Source organism: Rhodnius prolixus, unplaced genomic scaffold, assembly GCF_049639745.1.
Source record: "Rhodnius prolixus isolate KJV_2025 unplaced genomic scaffold, Rpr scaffold_9, whole genome shotgun sequence".
Classification (NCBI taxonomy): Eukaryota; Metazoa; Arthropoda; class Insecta; order Hemiptera; family Reduviidae; genus Rhodnius; species Rhodnius prolixus.
Genome location: NW_027411604.1, coordinates 26,319,520 through 26,335,310, shown reverse-complemented (window position 1 = coordinate 26,335,310; position 15,791 = coordinate 26,319,520). Strand labels below are relative to the sequence as shown.

The window sequence follows — 15,791 nt, the reverse complement described above, 5'->3', positions numbered from 1 at the left end:
TATTCAAAAAAAAAAAATATATTTTTAAAGACTAAGATTTAGTACAAAAACTAGAAATAGATTTTATTTATGTGGCTGTACTTACCAGTAAATTGTAATGGACTGCCTACATGTCCCTGAGGTAATGGACCAACATACACTTTGGATGCATCGTATGCTTTAGCTGTAAATGGTGTGCCCTGTACAGGTTGGCCGTTATACAGAACTGATATTGAATGAGGACCTACTGATCTAGGTGTGAATTCACCAGTAAATCCGGACATTACATTTCCAGTAACTTGAACAGGTAATTCATGATGTGGACCTGAAATCAATATTCCCTAAATTACTATACTTAGTTTTACATTTTAAAAAAAAAAAACAATCAGTTGTGAATAGAATTAGATAGATAGATTCTGGAAATGATGTGAAAAAAGATATGATGTGTCAATTGCGCAACACAACAATGACCTTGAAAAATGTGTACTTCATTACAGTATTCATTAAATGTGCACGCTCTCATAATTAGTAGGAATGCAGAGTGAAAGTGATACAAAACTCATCTATAATTAGTCCAATTCTGATGTTTACTTTAAAATATTAATTACAAATAAAATTTGCTCCAAAATGGTAATAATGAAAAATAAAGGAACTCCTTTAAATGAACTACTTTAAAATCCACGGTACCCGAGATCATTAGCTACAAATTGATTAAATTATTATTAAATTATTGATTGGTTCAAAACTCGTTAACCGAAGAACTTTTTAAGTTCCAAATTAAAAAGTTTTTTAAACTTACAATTGCTACAAAAAAAAAAAAATTAATTTCCATTGATGTAAGTGTTGGGCCCACACTACATTCTCAGATAGCACTAACAGATGGGTAGTTAACGCTAACACAATTAACACGTTGGACTTGTTAAAACATATTTCTGAGTAGAGTGCCAAAACAAAAATAGTAATACCAAGGGGGATTTCCGCTTGACAAATATGAACTGGAACTTTTTTTTGATCCCTGAATTGATTCTAAAATCAGTATCAACTTATGGCATTTGGCTAGAGATATAGCGACAGAATTTCTCAAGAATAGAATTCATATATGTCTTAAAAACTCACTTTTTAGGAGAAATTATAATAATTACATATACAGTTACAACAGGCCAAAAACTTGTACAAAACCATGGTGCGCAAGAATTTTCTTGGTAACTTTAAAGTGAATTCTTAATAGTTACTTACCAGTGACCGAAACGGCCAGCTCTGCTGAACCAGAACTATCCACAGTCATGTGGAACTTAGCTGGTTGATTGATTGGTATCAATTCTAGGCTACTTAAATTAACCGACACTTTGCTAGTATCAGCCACGGAACATACAAATGGGCAACCTGTTTTTTAATAAAGATGGATTATTAATTACTACAGATACAAACAGTTTGAAACAAATTTATTGTTTCTAAACCAATATTTAATCCAGTATTTACCTGGTACAGTTTCCCCATTAAACTTTATATCAATAAGATGAGGTTTATTCTGTTCGGGTGTAAAATTAACAAGACATCTTCCTCCACCGACAACCGTCACATGGTTAGGAACTTCTCCTTCATTAATTGAAATTTCTAATTGTCCTTCACCAGCTTGTGAAGCATCCACTGTAAACAAAACAAAAACAAAAAACTGTGATAAAATATCTGCTACTTTATTTACAATTCTAGTAATTTTAAATAATTATAGCAAACCTCTAAATTGACAAGGTTGTCCAACTACACCACTAGCAACGTCGGTTACTCTAATTAGTGAAGAATTATAAACTTTGGCCACCAAAGGTCCTCCAGGCAGTTTTTCCCCACCAACACTTACTTCCACTACATGACTACCAACTTCGGTTGGTACAAATTCAACTCTAAACAACCCATTTCCTTCGCCGATTACAGATGATTGAAGAATACGTTTAGATGGACCTAAAAGAAACAAAAATAATAATAATATTTTACTACTAAAAATTATGTCTAAATTGAAACACTTTATAAAAACGGATGGACATTCACAACCTATTAACCATTTAGAAGTGAAGGTAAGTGAAAAAACTTCCAAAATTTATTGCAATTTTAATACCCTATTTCAATTATATGAAATAATAGGAAACCTCGGTAGATCTTGTAATGCTTTTTACTCTGAAATTTCATTTAAACAATATTTTAAAGAAACTTCATCTTCCACACTACTACTTTAATAGAATTACGACTTATGAAGTCACGTATCTTTTAATTTTATTTAATTATTCGAATACATTTGCAGTGCAAACTCGTTGGACTTTTTTCTGAGATGATTTCCCTTTTTAGTTTGATGTCTTATGCTAGTTGTATCCGGGCGAACCTGATAATATTGATTAACTTTATCGTTTTTCAATTTTTTTATGAGATATAGCACATAGTTGATCAATTGATTTTTTGTTACAAGTGGTACAAAATTTGTTTAATGATAAATTCTCTTTCTTCAAAATCAATAATCATTTTAAAACTTCTTTTGTGATTTCGGCCAAGCTTATTTCTTTATTTGTATACTTTATCTAAGACTTTGCGATTAGAAGCTTGTTTTCGTCAATAGTCACGTTCTCTTCAAGAACAATATAGTGCCGGTGTTTTTAATCTACATATAAATGGAATTCTCAGTATGATAGAAAAAAACATTATCCTTCAGTCAATTAGTCACTCATTTGTCACGTTTATGTAAATATGTAGGAAGTAAATTTGGAGGTGTAAATAAAAATCTGTATCTCACAAAAAAGGGATTATCTTGCTAAAATATTCGGTGTTATTTCCCGATTGTGTTAATTGACTTGATTACTGCTGAAAGAATGTTTAATTTTAAATAAAAAATGAATGCCATTTTCAAATCAACAATGCAGCGAAATAAAACATAAACTGAGACACGGCAATTAACAAACTATCGCGTCCCTGTGAAGAACCGAAAAAACGTAATACAAAATGTGTTCCCATAGAATTAATAGAAAAAATCTTAAATAATTAAAGTTACTTCAAATCTCGCTAATCGATTAGTTTAAGCGTAGGTCAACAGGTCGCACTAGCATCAAGCTACTGTTGTGTATCTAATTTCAGGACAATTATGGCCATACTTAGAATCCTCGTAAACCTCAAAATTTTATCCGTCTATCAATTGCTGCAAGGGCCATTTCTTTATAATAAAAACAAAAAGAATTCGAAAAATACTTGTCACTACCGAGCAATCGTATATGTTTGGCGATTTCAAAGTGATGGGAACTATTTTAAATAAATATATTTAGTTTGAGTTTTCCATTAATTTCTCCATCAGTTAAAGAGCTTAACTTTTCTTCTTAATTAAGCTCGGTAATAACTGAAGTCTTCGCCCCAAAGACTTCTTACAGCACAGCAAGAGCCTGACCACATTCTGTTGTTATAAACAAGACCAATAAAGTTACTTAATGATGGCCAGCTGCACTTAAACCAAGATCTTTGCTTCTAAGTCGATTGCCCTACCGTTAAAGCAATTCCTTGTTTATTTATCTGACATTATTCTGATTCTGAGTGTTCAAGAATCCTTATAAGCATAATAATTAATAACTTACTAATAACGTTTGCATTAACATCTTCCGCACTGAACCCAACAGCTGAAATTTTAAAAGTCGTAGTCAAGTCGACAGGGACCAGCCTTACAGCCTCTCCAAGAGCGGCCATTTTAGGCCCTGGTCCCCCGCTCATCACTAACACCGTCCAAGGACTTCCTGTAAAAAATAAATAAAATTGTACAAATCATTAAAAGTGCACAAAAATAAGTAATCATGATAACAAAACATAATAGAGTAGTCAAGTTTTTTTTAGTTCAACAGTTGTTACCCAATAGAGAAACCAAAAGAATATGTACTAAATCTCTTTTTGATTTTCTGAATACTGAAACAATTTGCGCAAAAGTAAAAATAGCAAATGACGAAGTGACACTTCCATAAAGGTACACATCAATTCAGTAGCTTATTAATGCGTACTGAAGTGCTGAAAGAACTGAGTTAAACGCTTGGCAGGAACTAGAATGATAAAAGATCTTACATAATGTTTATCCGATCTAAATGTCGATGTCATTAGTCTTTACCCCTGCTCTAAGTCCGGATTCTGAGGACTATCAAGCAGAAATCACAACTAGAGTGGAAAACTGTAAGTGCAAGCAGCTGCAATAAGCGTCATTCTTTGTTATAATTCTTGAAAATACAAGGTTCGTTTATTCGTAAAACATTTAATTCAAAATGATCATTTTTTTTAATGAATCTGCATTAGAAGGCAAAAGTACAGGTAAATATTAAGTCTAATAAAAACAAATTGTATTTTTTCGAAAAATATTTTATGTAGACTCAGCCTTAGACCTAGGTCACTGAATGAATTCCAAAATGCTTAGCCAGTCTAAAAGAAACAAAAAATTATACATTTTTTCGTGAAACTGAAGGAAAATGGCAATTTAGAGTGGGGAGAATCAGCCCAGAAAAGTGGCTTGGTGAACCTGAGTTTGGTTCTAATCAGTACTGCTTTTAGCTTCCTCCTTCCAGAACACACTTTACGTTTCTTTCAGTAAGGGGCAGTAAATAATGTAAGAATAGAATTTTAATTGAAGGAGAGAATACTGCATCGTTGTGACTCCAAATATTGCAGCACTTTCTTTCATAGCACTCGCCTGTATATGATTATAAACGGCCAATCAGAATCAATAGACCAGATAATATATACGGTCGAACAGGAATACGATTAACACAACACTGAAGTTAGAAAAAAAATAAGATGATAAAGAGTAGAAACAAAAAGAAGCAGGAGAAACAAATTCAGAATCTTTTGTAATCTGAATTAAAACTGTTCAGACAATTTTTGTACTCACTGATAGAGGTTAGAAACAATAAATTAGTAAAAAAGAATCAATTTTTGGGAATAATTTAGCCAGACAGTAATAATTAGATCGGTAAGAAGAAAGTAAGACAGCAGATTTTTAATCACATGTCCTTAAGTTTGATTAATCAAATAATAGTTGATTATATTTTAGCATTTCTGGTTTAAGAAACATTGTTGCTCCTTTTGAAAAAGAAGATATCTTTAATTAATTAAAACTATTTCTGTTTTGAGTTTAGTTTTACAAAGAGAAACACAGTATTAAACATCTTAATGTTTCATTAGATACAAATATTTGAAAGTTTGTGTTCATTGAAAAAAGAAAACAAATCCTAAAAAGTAATTATTTTTCATGATTTTTATCAGCCCTTAGCTTATCTGGTTCATCGTAGAAAGAATCATGAACTCAAATTTATAGTAAAAAAAAAAGGCAAGCAAAGAAATATTGTTAAAAAAAAAATTGGATAAAAAATATCTGATTTTAAAAAATTACTCTTAAGTAACTGTAACATGTTAAAAGCGAATGTTGAAATCGAAATAATATTTTGTAAAAAAATAATTGAATTGATAATTTGAAAGAAAATTACTATTTGATTTAAAAATATGAGTACAGTTGTATTTCTTCAGATATTTCTTTATTTATTCCTTTTATTTTATTTTTTTTACATAACTAGGGGCTTTGAACTGTCTAATAGAAGTTTGTACTATTTTCTGCAAAACATTCCTTTCACCATTTATTTTCGTGCTGCCATTAATTAATGCTCATGAGTGAAGGGGTCAAAGTTGAATGTTATGAAATGAAATATACGATTTGGAATTCACTTATTATTATTTTTTTTTTCTCAATTTTGGTAAAAAATATTTCATTTAAATTGCTAGCTCAATGGAGAGGAATAGTTAAACTGAAGTAGAGAATAATTTAACTCGAGAACAAATTTATTTAAAAGATTAATTTGAATTTTGCAATCAATTATTAGAATCGTCCTGTGTTTCATGAATCATTTCGCGAACTTGAATGATTCGCAGAAAAATGGTAAAGTATTACAAAAAAAAAATAAATCAAAATTAAGTTCAACTTGGGGACACACGTCCTATTCAATATTCTACATTGTAGTAAAGAATGACTTATCTTCGTCTAGACTGTTTTTTCTCTTTATGAAGGAGGTTTATTCAATTATTTGGTGGAGATTTGAAGGGAATGAGAACTGTGTTTTCATTTTAACGAACACTGCAAAGAAGTATTGATAATAATATGACTTAATATAGGAATGAAGGTTGTGTACGAACTATTGATGGTATTGATTATACGCTTGAGTGACTCACCATTATTTTTATTCTAAGGAAGTAACTCATGCCTCCATAGTTGGTTTTCAATGTTAATACATCAGGGTAACGACCTCACCTTAACCATTATTTACTAATAACATTTGCAGGTATTTGTAATGAGCATTTTTTCACATATTCCTTCAAAGTCACGAAAATTATCACTTTTTTGTTTTGTTTTTCTAATAATTGTTTTTTTACTGAATGATTAGAATTTTTCAGAAGAAAACATTACGTTTTTAATTTATTTTTAAAAAATTATCTTCATCATTGTTGTAACCCCACTCGGCAAATTTCGCCTCAACCTTCACCTTCTTCTTACTGAAAAAAAAAACCTTGCTGCTCGAGTAGCCTCCAATCATTGCATATTTTTTCAATCTGATGATTATGCAGAAAAGCATTCTCTATCCATCTATCCTCTACGGAGCCTTCCTTTCCTTCTTGTTTTATACGATAACTTATTGGAGAACCTTTTATGGGCACTTATCCAATAAATTTGTACCTGGCCTCCTAAAGAAGGCACTAAATTCTTGTTCCTTCATCTTTGAAGTGATTGAAGCTGGAACTTTCTAGAACATTAGTGCAATTATCTTCTTATTCTTACTAGTTACTAGTTTCTCTCGTCTGGGTGCCAGACCAAATGAAGATTTCAGGAAAATGATCCCCTTCAAGCTACTTTAAATAATATCCTTTTTTTTTTATGATATAGTGTCCTCTCGATACAGATGATATAGTGTCCTCTCGTTACAGATGATATAGTGTCCTCTCGATACAGATGATATAGTGTCCTCTCGTTACAGATGATATAGTGTCCTCTCGTTACAGATGATATAGTGTCTTCTCGTTACAGATGATATAGTGTCTTCTCGTTACAGATGATATAGTGTCCTCTCGTTACAGATGATATAGTGTCCTCTCGTTACAAACACTGACCATCACCCAACAGTGAGCTGTAAGAAGATCCTAGGAAGAGAAAAATCTAAAGGCCAGCAACTGAATTCGAACCCGCCATCTCCGCGGATAATCCCTTCCCTGTAATAATATCCTATAAAAACTATATTTATTTTGCCAGCATAAATTTCATTTCAAGGCGACTGCTGAATCTATAAGTCGTATAAAACAAATAGAACACCAATAATCAACTGTGATGTAACTCCAGTAATGTTTGGGATAAAATAATATAAATAAATAAAATGTGAGTTCAGCATTGCTCTTAAAAGTATTACTGTTATGCTAATACTTTAGGGGCTTCAATAGCTGACGTTTTATAAGAAACCAAGCAATAATAAAATAATATTTGGGATAATTCAGCCGTTCAACATATTCAAACTTATTTTTGTATTTATATTTTTTATATTTCTAATTTTTTTTCTTGAATATTAGATTAGGTAAAACAATGAAATTATTTTTTTTAAATAAAGTATAGCAGTAAATCTGTTTTCTTCTGCTCCTGAAAATTACTGTGCTCTACCAAATTGATGATGGACTGTAAAGTAAGCTTTGCTGGGATTATTTATGTCAATAGCAGCTTCATAGCATGGAATCTAAATAAAAAAATTTTTTTTTTTTTTATAAAACTACCACCAGAAAACGTGGTGAAAGAAAGCGCTTAAAACTTGTGCTTGTATGAAACTTTCAGTTTATCTTCTGTAAATAGGAAGTTTAAACTCTTTAAAATTTTAGGTAAATAGAAATGCTAGAATGATAGAAAGTTTAAAATGAGCAGCTAGTAATTACTTCTTTAGTTAGATAAGGAAGATATAGTTTCCTCTAAGCGAGCCAGATAATATGGAAGTTTCCACAACCAGGATATAAAACTTTGAACGTAATAAAAACATGAAGCTTTACTCCTAAAACATCTTCTCTCGTCTGCCTGTCTGTCTACTTTCACCAAGTGAACAAAAAGATAAGAGAGAGCAAATAAAAATTAGCTCACTATACTGCGTTTCTTTGTACACAAGACGGTTTGTTAAGAACTATTAAGTTTTCATGCTTATAGTTTGTTAACCTAATCTTAGAAAAAATTAGAAACAGGAACTATTTTTAAGCAGTAGAACTACTTTTAAGCGAAAATACCGAATAACTTCACCAGATAAAAGAAATTAATATCTACATAAAAAACTTTCTAAGCAGACACAATATTTCCGTCCCACTTTCCAACTTTGACTTTCATATGTTTATATTCACACAACCTTCTAAATATAATTAATATACATGTGAAATATAAATCAAATTATATTGACTGACGAAATACAAAACCCATTTTTAAACAACATCACTTAGAACAAAATAATGTTGTAAGTACATATGAAAATGGCCGTGACTGTTTTAGGTATAAGCCTAACCAAAATCTCCCATTAGTCACCTTTTATATTTCACCAATAAATCATCAATATTGCTTCTCAGGGAAGGGATTAGCTATGAGGTTAGCATACTGGACTCCCACGCGGAGGTCCCGGGTTCGAATCCAGCAGCTGACCCTTAGATTTTCTCTTCCTAGGAGCTTCTTACAGCTCACTGTCCGGTGATGGACAGTGTTGTCTGTAACGAGAGAACACTGTCCGGAGGCCGGCAGTGCACTGGAAAAAGCTCCGGGCGCTAATGACCTCAGCTGTTGATGCGCCAAAAAAAAAAAAAAAAAAAAAAAAAAAAAATGCTTCTCTACAAATTGTTAAGGCTGTCTCTTGAATCAATTATTTACAATAGACAATTTTTTTTCTTTCTTCATCAGATTGCAATGTGACAGATTTAAATTAAATAAATCAGATTTAATTGGGTTGATCTGATTCATTGAAAATAATCACTTACTTTTATATTTAACCAACCATTCCTTCATTATCAATTGAAAAATTCGACCCACTTATCATTATCTGATTTTTTAGGTAGGTAATTAATGATTTCCGCTAACTCAAGGCTAGGAAAATTCATGGACAGATAATACATTTTATCAAACTGAATATTGAATCAAATTAAACAATAGGTTAAGTAATTTTAGTGGGTGCTTCGAATACTAAGACCAGTAGAGCCTCAAATATTTGGTTCTTCGCTTGTACTTTTATCGTTTAGGTTGGGATGATAGAAAATTTTATTTATCTAGGGTTTCGATGAATCTCAGATTTCAGGAAGGTAAATAATAATTAATTATAAAGAAAAAATAATATTCTTAAATCCTACGAAATGTGTAACCATAAGAAATAGCAGGGTAACTCTGTACCTCAACCTTCATCAGGTTTACCGAATTTCAAAAGTTAATTCAAAGCAAATTGAAAATAAATCAATTAAAAATCTAAAAATCAATACATTTCTCTCTATCGCAAATTTCACAGCCTCCTAGCGCTCCATCCTAATCCTCTTGTGCAACAACTCTCCTCTCCACACCTTCCAAAACAATCCTCCTCGTCGCTTGAAGCGGAAGTGGCCTAGGGACCTATTGATGTGAGTGTAATATCCACCGAGAAAGAGTTCCATCAATGGGTGATTACTCTTATCACTACTTTCATGTGAATTTAACCTGTACGATCAAATTTACTTGATGCAACATTTGTGGAAGTTGTAAATATGGTTAATAAAGTGAAGTGAAAAAAAATAGCGAGTGGTTAATGAAATACAACTATTTTGGCCAACGTTTCACCAAATTTTTATGGTTTTCTTCAGGGAGTTATTGTGCAAGCCGGTGTTCAATTACAGTACATATAGATTCGTATTCAGCAGGGATCTAAGAACATTCGTTTCCTGTTATAAGAACAATTTCAAAAATGTCACTTTAGCAATACTTCCTTTTACAAGGAATAAACTTGCCACTTTGATTACAAAACTGCCTACTTTATTGTTATTGAAGTACATGAAACTAAGAATATCTTATTGACTAGCAATAAATATGAAAGAGAAGACAATAAAATCGCAACAATTGGCATCCACTCAACGAACCGTGGTTCATTTTACAACTACGCCAAAACAATTAGAACAAACAAAGGAATATATAAGATTTTAATAGACAGGAACGTGTTGTTAACGATGCGGTAAAAACAAACAATGAGGTAAAGAAAACAAATTTACGCTTGATAAAGCAGAAAAGTTTGATTTAGTTTTGTTAAACATTTAAACTCAGATCTAAATACATTAATACGATAGAAAGTCTTTATAGTTTAATGGGTTGCTGCAGACTATTAAGCATAACTGATTGCTTAAGAATAACGCAATATTTCAATAAAATTTAACATCAAGTTAGCTGTTGAGATATGTATGTACATAAGTGAGCCTGTAAATGAGTTTTCTATAACCTACTAGCACTTGGAGAGGTAAGATTCGTATCTCGAAACCAATAACTAGGTTAAATAGAAGGAATAAATTCGAAAATGGGTTTTAACACCATCTATTGAACTGGGAATTTTGTTCTAACTTAAACCTAACTTCATCCAACATTTTGATTACTTTTCGACAAAAGGATTTGAGTTTTTAGAGAGAAAAAAAATCCCACACGTCCAGTATTCTCCTGCTCCGCGTTTGTATTCATTATTTATTTTGCAAATAGCAAGTGGGCCATGGATTAATCCAGGTGGAAATCACGAGGAATGCGTAAGTTAAAAGTACACATTGTGAATGGAGAGAAGCTTAAAGTTAAAACCTTTGATTACTAAATGACATACTATGAAGTGAAGGAATAATCTTTTTCAATTAACCTAAGAGAAATATTTTACAGCCAAGTCAGGCTTATAGCTTTTATCTTAACAGAATGTTAGGAGATGTAATCGCACTACCAGGCAGCGACAATCTAAAATGAGTGGCTTCCTCGTAGGACCACGACATATAGAACATCACTTATTACTCACTTATACATTACGATGGGTTTTATTTAAGCAATTATTTACGATAATAACGGTGCTTTTTTTCACAATGACATAGTATGGACACTTCAAGTAAGTTTTGAGTAAGAATTTTTCAGTTGCAATATAAATATTAGAAGTACAAAACAACGAGATAATAAATTAATTTGACTTTAAAGCTTTATAAAGCTAAGGCTTAATTAAACACAAGACTGTATAAAATACATATTCTCTATTCCATAAAACGTTACATTTGATTGCATAATAGCTCTCTTAAACTAACATTATATATGCAAAAAAATTCAAGCTATTGTAGGAGTGACAATATGCCACAAAACACTTGGGCGTTAAGATATTTGGGTGTGGAATCTGATATACGATTCATAGGGCATGTGTTTTATAAATATTCAACACAGAAAATAAGAAATTCTTTGTAATGTTCGGCGAACATTTATTGAAAATTATTAGTTCAACTTACCAAACCTTTCCAAGTGCAAGTAGGTATTGAAATTGTTCCAAATTTCCGAAATTAAGAATAGACGGCTACACCAAATAACCTTGTGGTTGAGTTAGTTGGTTTATTGATGCAATCATTGATAGCCGAATGTCTTCTAAGGACACCTCTCAGATTCCAGGGTGGACATTCTGGTCTTACTAGACCATCATACTGGGGCCCTTACCATACCTATTTTTTAAACAGTTTTTGAGGAGAGCGTTATTCCCATAAAACCCTGATTGCTTGGAACCTGAAATCAGATTCAAGGGTCTCTGATGAGATAGCTGCGTTGAAGAATTTAAGATGTGTCCCTATAAGATTACTTCCGAATCGCTCATTCTAGCTATTATTCATTCTAGATATTATTCAGAATTAAATTAACATTCGCCTCTTCAAAAACAGTTTATTCCTATTTACTTTATTTTTTTACTTCCATTTTATTAAATAATGATTGTTAAAAACTAAAATGGTTACTTTTCTTTTTGTCCCTTCTCCAAAAATTGACATTTGAGTAAATTAGTAGTGAAAAGTCGGTTACGCAAAATCCCAGTTTTCTGCATTTACACCCCCCTGTTCGGGGTAGGGTTTTATTAAAAACCAAAAAAATCTATATGATCATGAAGCTCAATAAATGCGCAACTTTTTCTGTTATTATGTGACTCCTTGATTCATTAATCATTGAAAAAGTTCAGTTGAAAATTTTAACAAAAATCATCGGAAACGAATTTTTTAGGCATTAAAATAAATTTCATTGTTATAAGAAACGTTTAGAGGCTCGGTATTGAGCAAATTTATAGGAAATTGAATACTATTTCGTTTGGAATAAGCAGATAAAGGATAGAAAAGTTACGGCCGTTTATATGGTGAAAAACACGAATATCGACGGAAAAGTTAAAAATGCAAATATCTTGGACACTATTGAGAATCGGGCCAAACTGAAGAGAATATTTTTTGTTGCATTTAACCTGCTGAAGCACCTCCCGAAGTTTCGATCACTCCTCTCTGTATATTTTCGATCACCCTGTATATTTGGAAAATCAGATTTCGTTTAAGACAATCCGCCATCTTCTTCTTCTTCTTCCTCTGGCTCTACGGTCCTCGAAGGACTTTGGCCTCCTCTAACACCTTTCCCCACTCCTCTCTCACCAAGGCAATTCTCCTCTATGTCCTCACTCCCAGACTCCGAACATCTTCCTCTACATCATCCAGAGCCACCTAATCCTCGGCCTTCCTCTTTTTCTCGCCCCCCCCCCTGGGTGTCCATTCATTATCTTCCTGGGAATTCGGGAATCTTCCATTCTTACTAAATGGCCTAGCCATCTCAATCTTCCCCTCTTAATGAAACCTACCAAATCCTGCTCCTGGTACAGCTCTCTTATTTCTTCGTTTTTCCTGATTCTGTACCTTTCCCCTTCTTTCACGGGGCCAAACATTTTCCTCAAAATCTTCCTCTGCCAGGTATTAATCAATTTTCCATCCTCCTTGGTCAACACCCAGGTTTCACTGGCATACGTAACCACTGGCCTCAATATGCTTTTATAGACGGTTAGCTTTGCCTCCCTTGACAATCCGCCATATCACCGTCAAAGCAAGGAAGGGATACATCTTTTGACCCACATCTGAGTGAATAGTGGTTTTTTCCTTCTTTTACCCTAAACACGTACAGATCTACCTAATTCTGTTCGCCTCTGAACCATAAATAAGATGAACCAATAAATATAATTACATGTTAATAGACATATTAATGCAAGTACTTTCCGTCAACTGAAGGAAATTGTTATAATAAAATTTATTTAGTATATAACGAAGAGAATCTTGGTTATTTTTAAATTAAAATCTGATGCTTTGTTTCCTTTCTTTGTTCCAAAAACTTATTGTCTTATTAAAAAAGGAAAAAGAAATAACTGAAAGCATTTATTAACAAAATTCCCATCCGCTTCCAAATTATTAACAAAAGTGCGTGATATTATTCATCACATCAAAAATAAACTTACCAAAGTAATTGTTAAGTACACGTAGACCTTTTTTCACATTATAAGGAGTCTGACCTTCAAATAAATAGTCTCCCACTCATTTTAATAAACAACAAAATTGATGGTTTTAATATAAAAAAAAATACACTTTATTCTAACCATATTATCCTTGTTTCCTCTATTATTCGTACCATAACTCTTAAAGCAGGCAAACTATTGTTAAAAGAAATATATGTATAATTTTGCAGTTGACCGCAGTTTACTCTTAAAGAAGTTGAAGATTTTTCCACCACATCGAATCATATATTATCAATAATAATAATAACAATATTTAGGGCAGAGCTCCGAAGAGTTATTGAAGTTAACTCCCACATAGAGATCCTGGGTTCAAGTCTAGGTGAATGCTCTTCCTGAAACCGAGGATTCTCTTGCAGTTCACTCCCACGACCTGTCTTAAGTCTGAATTTAAATTTTCATTATTTATTTAAATACCTAAAGAGTTTCAGGGATAATTGTAAAAAAGAATTGTCAACGAATCAACGAGTTACTTTTTCAGGCTTTTAAAAATCCACCAAAAAATAATTGCCAACAAAACAGTAATTTTATTTATACTCTTTCAAAAGGCCTACTTAATCAGAACGCTGAAGAATTGTGGAGCCAGACACAGTTGTACATGTTAGATGCTTCCTGACTGCAGCCAGATTTAACAAACTTATTTTTTTTTTTTAAGGTCGTGTTAACGGTCCTTGATATGATGTGTGTATCTGACCGAGCCATGTTTATTTCTAGATAACAGAGCCATGAAATCTAGTAAGGCTATATTTTTTCTTTCTCTTTTAATATAAAGAAATAACTTAAGTTTATTAAATAAAATATTCACCTAATAAATTTGAATTTATATAAAAGAAAAGATGTCTTCTGAAAGTGACTATCGATAGTTGTCAGCATTTATTTTACTACAATAATGTGGACGACAGAATGAAATACGATCAAACAAAATGTTACTCAATTCAATAAAAAGTTAAAAAAGGTTATGACCAGAATAAATGGGATTAGTAGGAAAGACAGAAAAACCAAATTAGGGACACTATAAAGTATTTGAAAATTGGGGATAGAAAGAAAGGGTAACGAGACAAGACATCTACTCAGAAAGAAATATTGAAGAAAGAGCAAAAGAAAACACATTAGAGTCATACCAGAGAGTTGTGAGGAGGAAACGAGAACTGCCGGCAAATAGATGGGCCTGCCAGTTTAAGGAAGCTTGCGAAGTGACTCTAAGGTATTTGGGCAAAAGAGATGTGCTCCAGAATGAAAGATGTATAATAATAACTATAATTATACGAAGACAAATATAATTTACATAAAAAAAAATGCCATTATGTTAACGAACAGTAAAAGTAACAGTTTAATCAAAAACGAAGGTTAGAGGAACAAAAAATAAGATTAATATTTAAACATTTATGAAGATTTGACAAATTTTATTAAGGTCTTTAAAGACTAGAAACTGTATGTAATTTGATAATTATTTTCTTTCCTTTCCGTTATTGTAATTGCAGAAATGATAATACGAGGTGTGGCTATTAAATAACGAGACTGATGCTACTACAGAAGAACTATGCATGCGCCAAATCCTAACGACCCACAGCAGTGCAGCCGTAAAGCCTTCTCTTTCGATTGCAGCGTCTCACGTGTTTGTAGAGAAATCTATCTGACCGGAACCGTCGTTTGTGTGAGTTGGTGTTGGTTTCGTTTTGCCGAAAACATGATACTACACATGTAGTAGAGCAACGAATTGTCGTGAAATTTCACATGAAACTTGGTAAAACCACTACTGAAACTTATCTTTTATTAAAAGAAGTTTATAGCGATGAATATTAATCACGTGCACGAGTTTTTGTGTGGTTCAAGCGTTTCCAAGATGGCCGAGAAGACGTCGGAGATGAAGACTGCCCAGGTCTCCCTTCCACGTCCAAAACGGATGAAAATATCGATTATAATTAATCAACATTACTACCGTGAAAGAGTAAGGGAAAAAACGACCCGATTTGTGAAAGAACAAGTCATGGGTTCTCCATCAAGACAACGCGCCAGCTCACACTGCATTGTCTGTCAAGACGTTTCTCTAGCCAAGTACAACATCCCAGTTTTAGGCCATCCGCCTTATTCGTCTGACATGGCCCCATGTGACTTTTATCTGTTCCCCAAAAGTCAAATCTGCATTAAAAGGAACACGATTTCAGTCCGTTGAAGGTGTGAAAGAAAAAGCGGCACGCGTCATGCAGGAGCTCACAGAAAAAG

General features: G+C 32.6%; 1 protein-coding gene across 2 annotated transcripts in view; it reads right to left on the bottom strand.

The window, feature by feature from the left end:
- The window catches only part of jbug (filamin-type immunoglobulin domains fbug), a 92,759-nt gene that overhangs the window by 15,648 nt on the left and 61,320 nt on the right, over nt 1–15,791 (bottom strand). For both annotated transcript variants that reach the window (XM_074127728.1, XM_074127729.1), the window contains exons 20-24: nt 3,582–3,737; nt 1,714–1,935; nt 1,459–1,626; nt 1,216–1,362; nt 86–304 (exon numbers count right to left, since the gene is read on the bottom strand). In XM_074127728.1, coding sequence (XP_073983829.1) covers nt 86–304; nt 1,216–1,362; nt 1,459–1,626; nt 1,714–1,935; nt 3,582–3,737 — 912 coding nt within the window. The remainder of the gene's footprint in view (nt 1–85; nt 305–1,215; nt 1,363–1,458; nt 1,627–1,713; nt 1,936–3,581; nt 3,738–15,791) is intronic.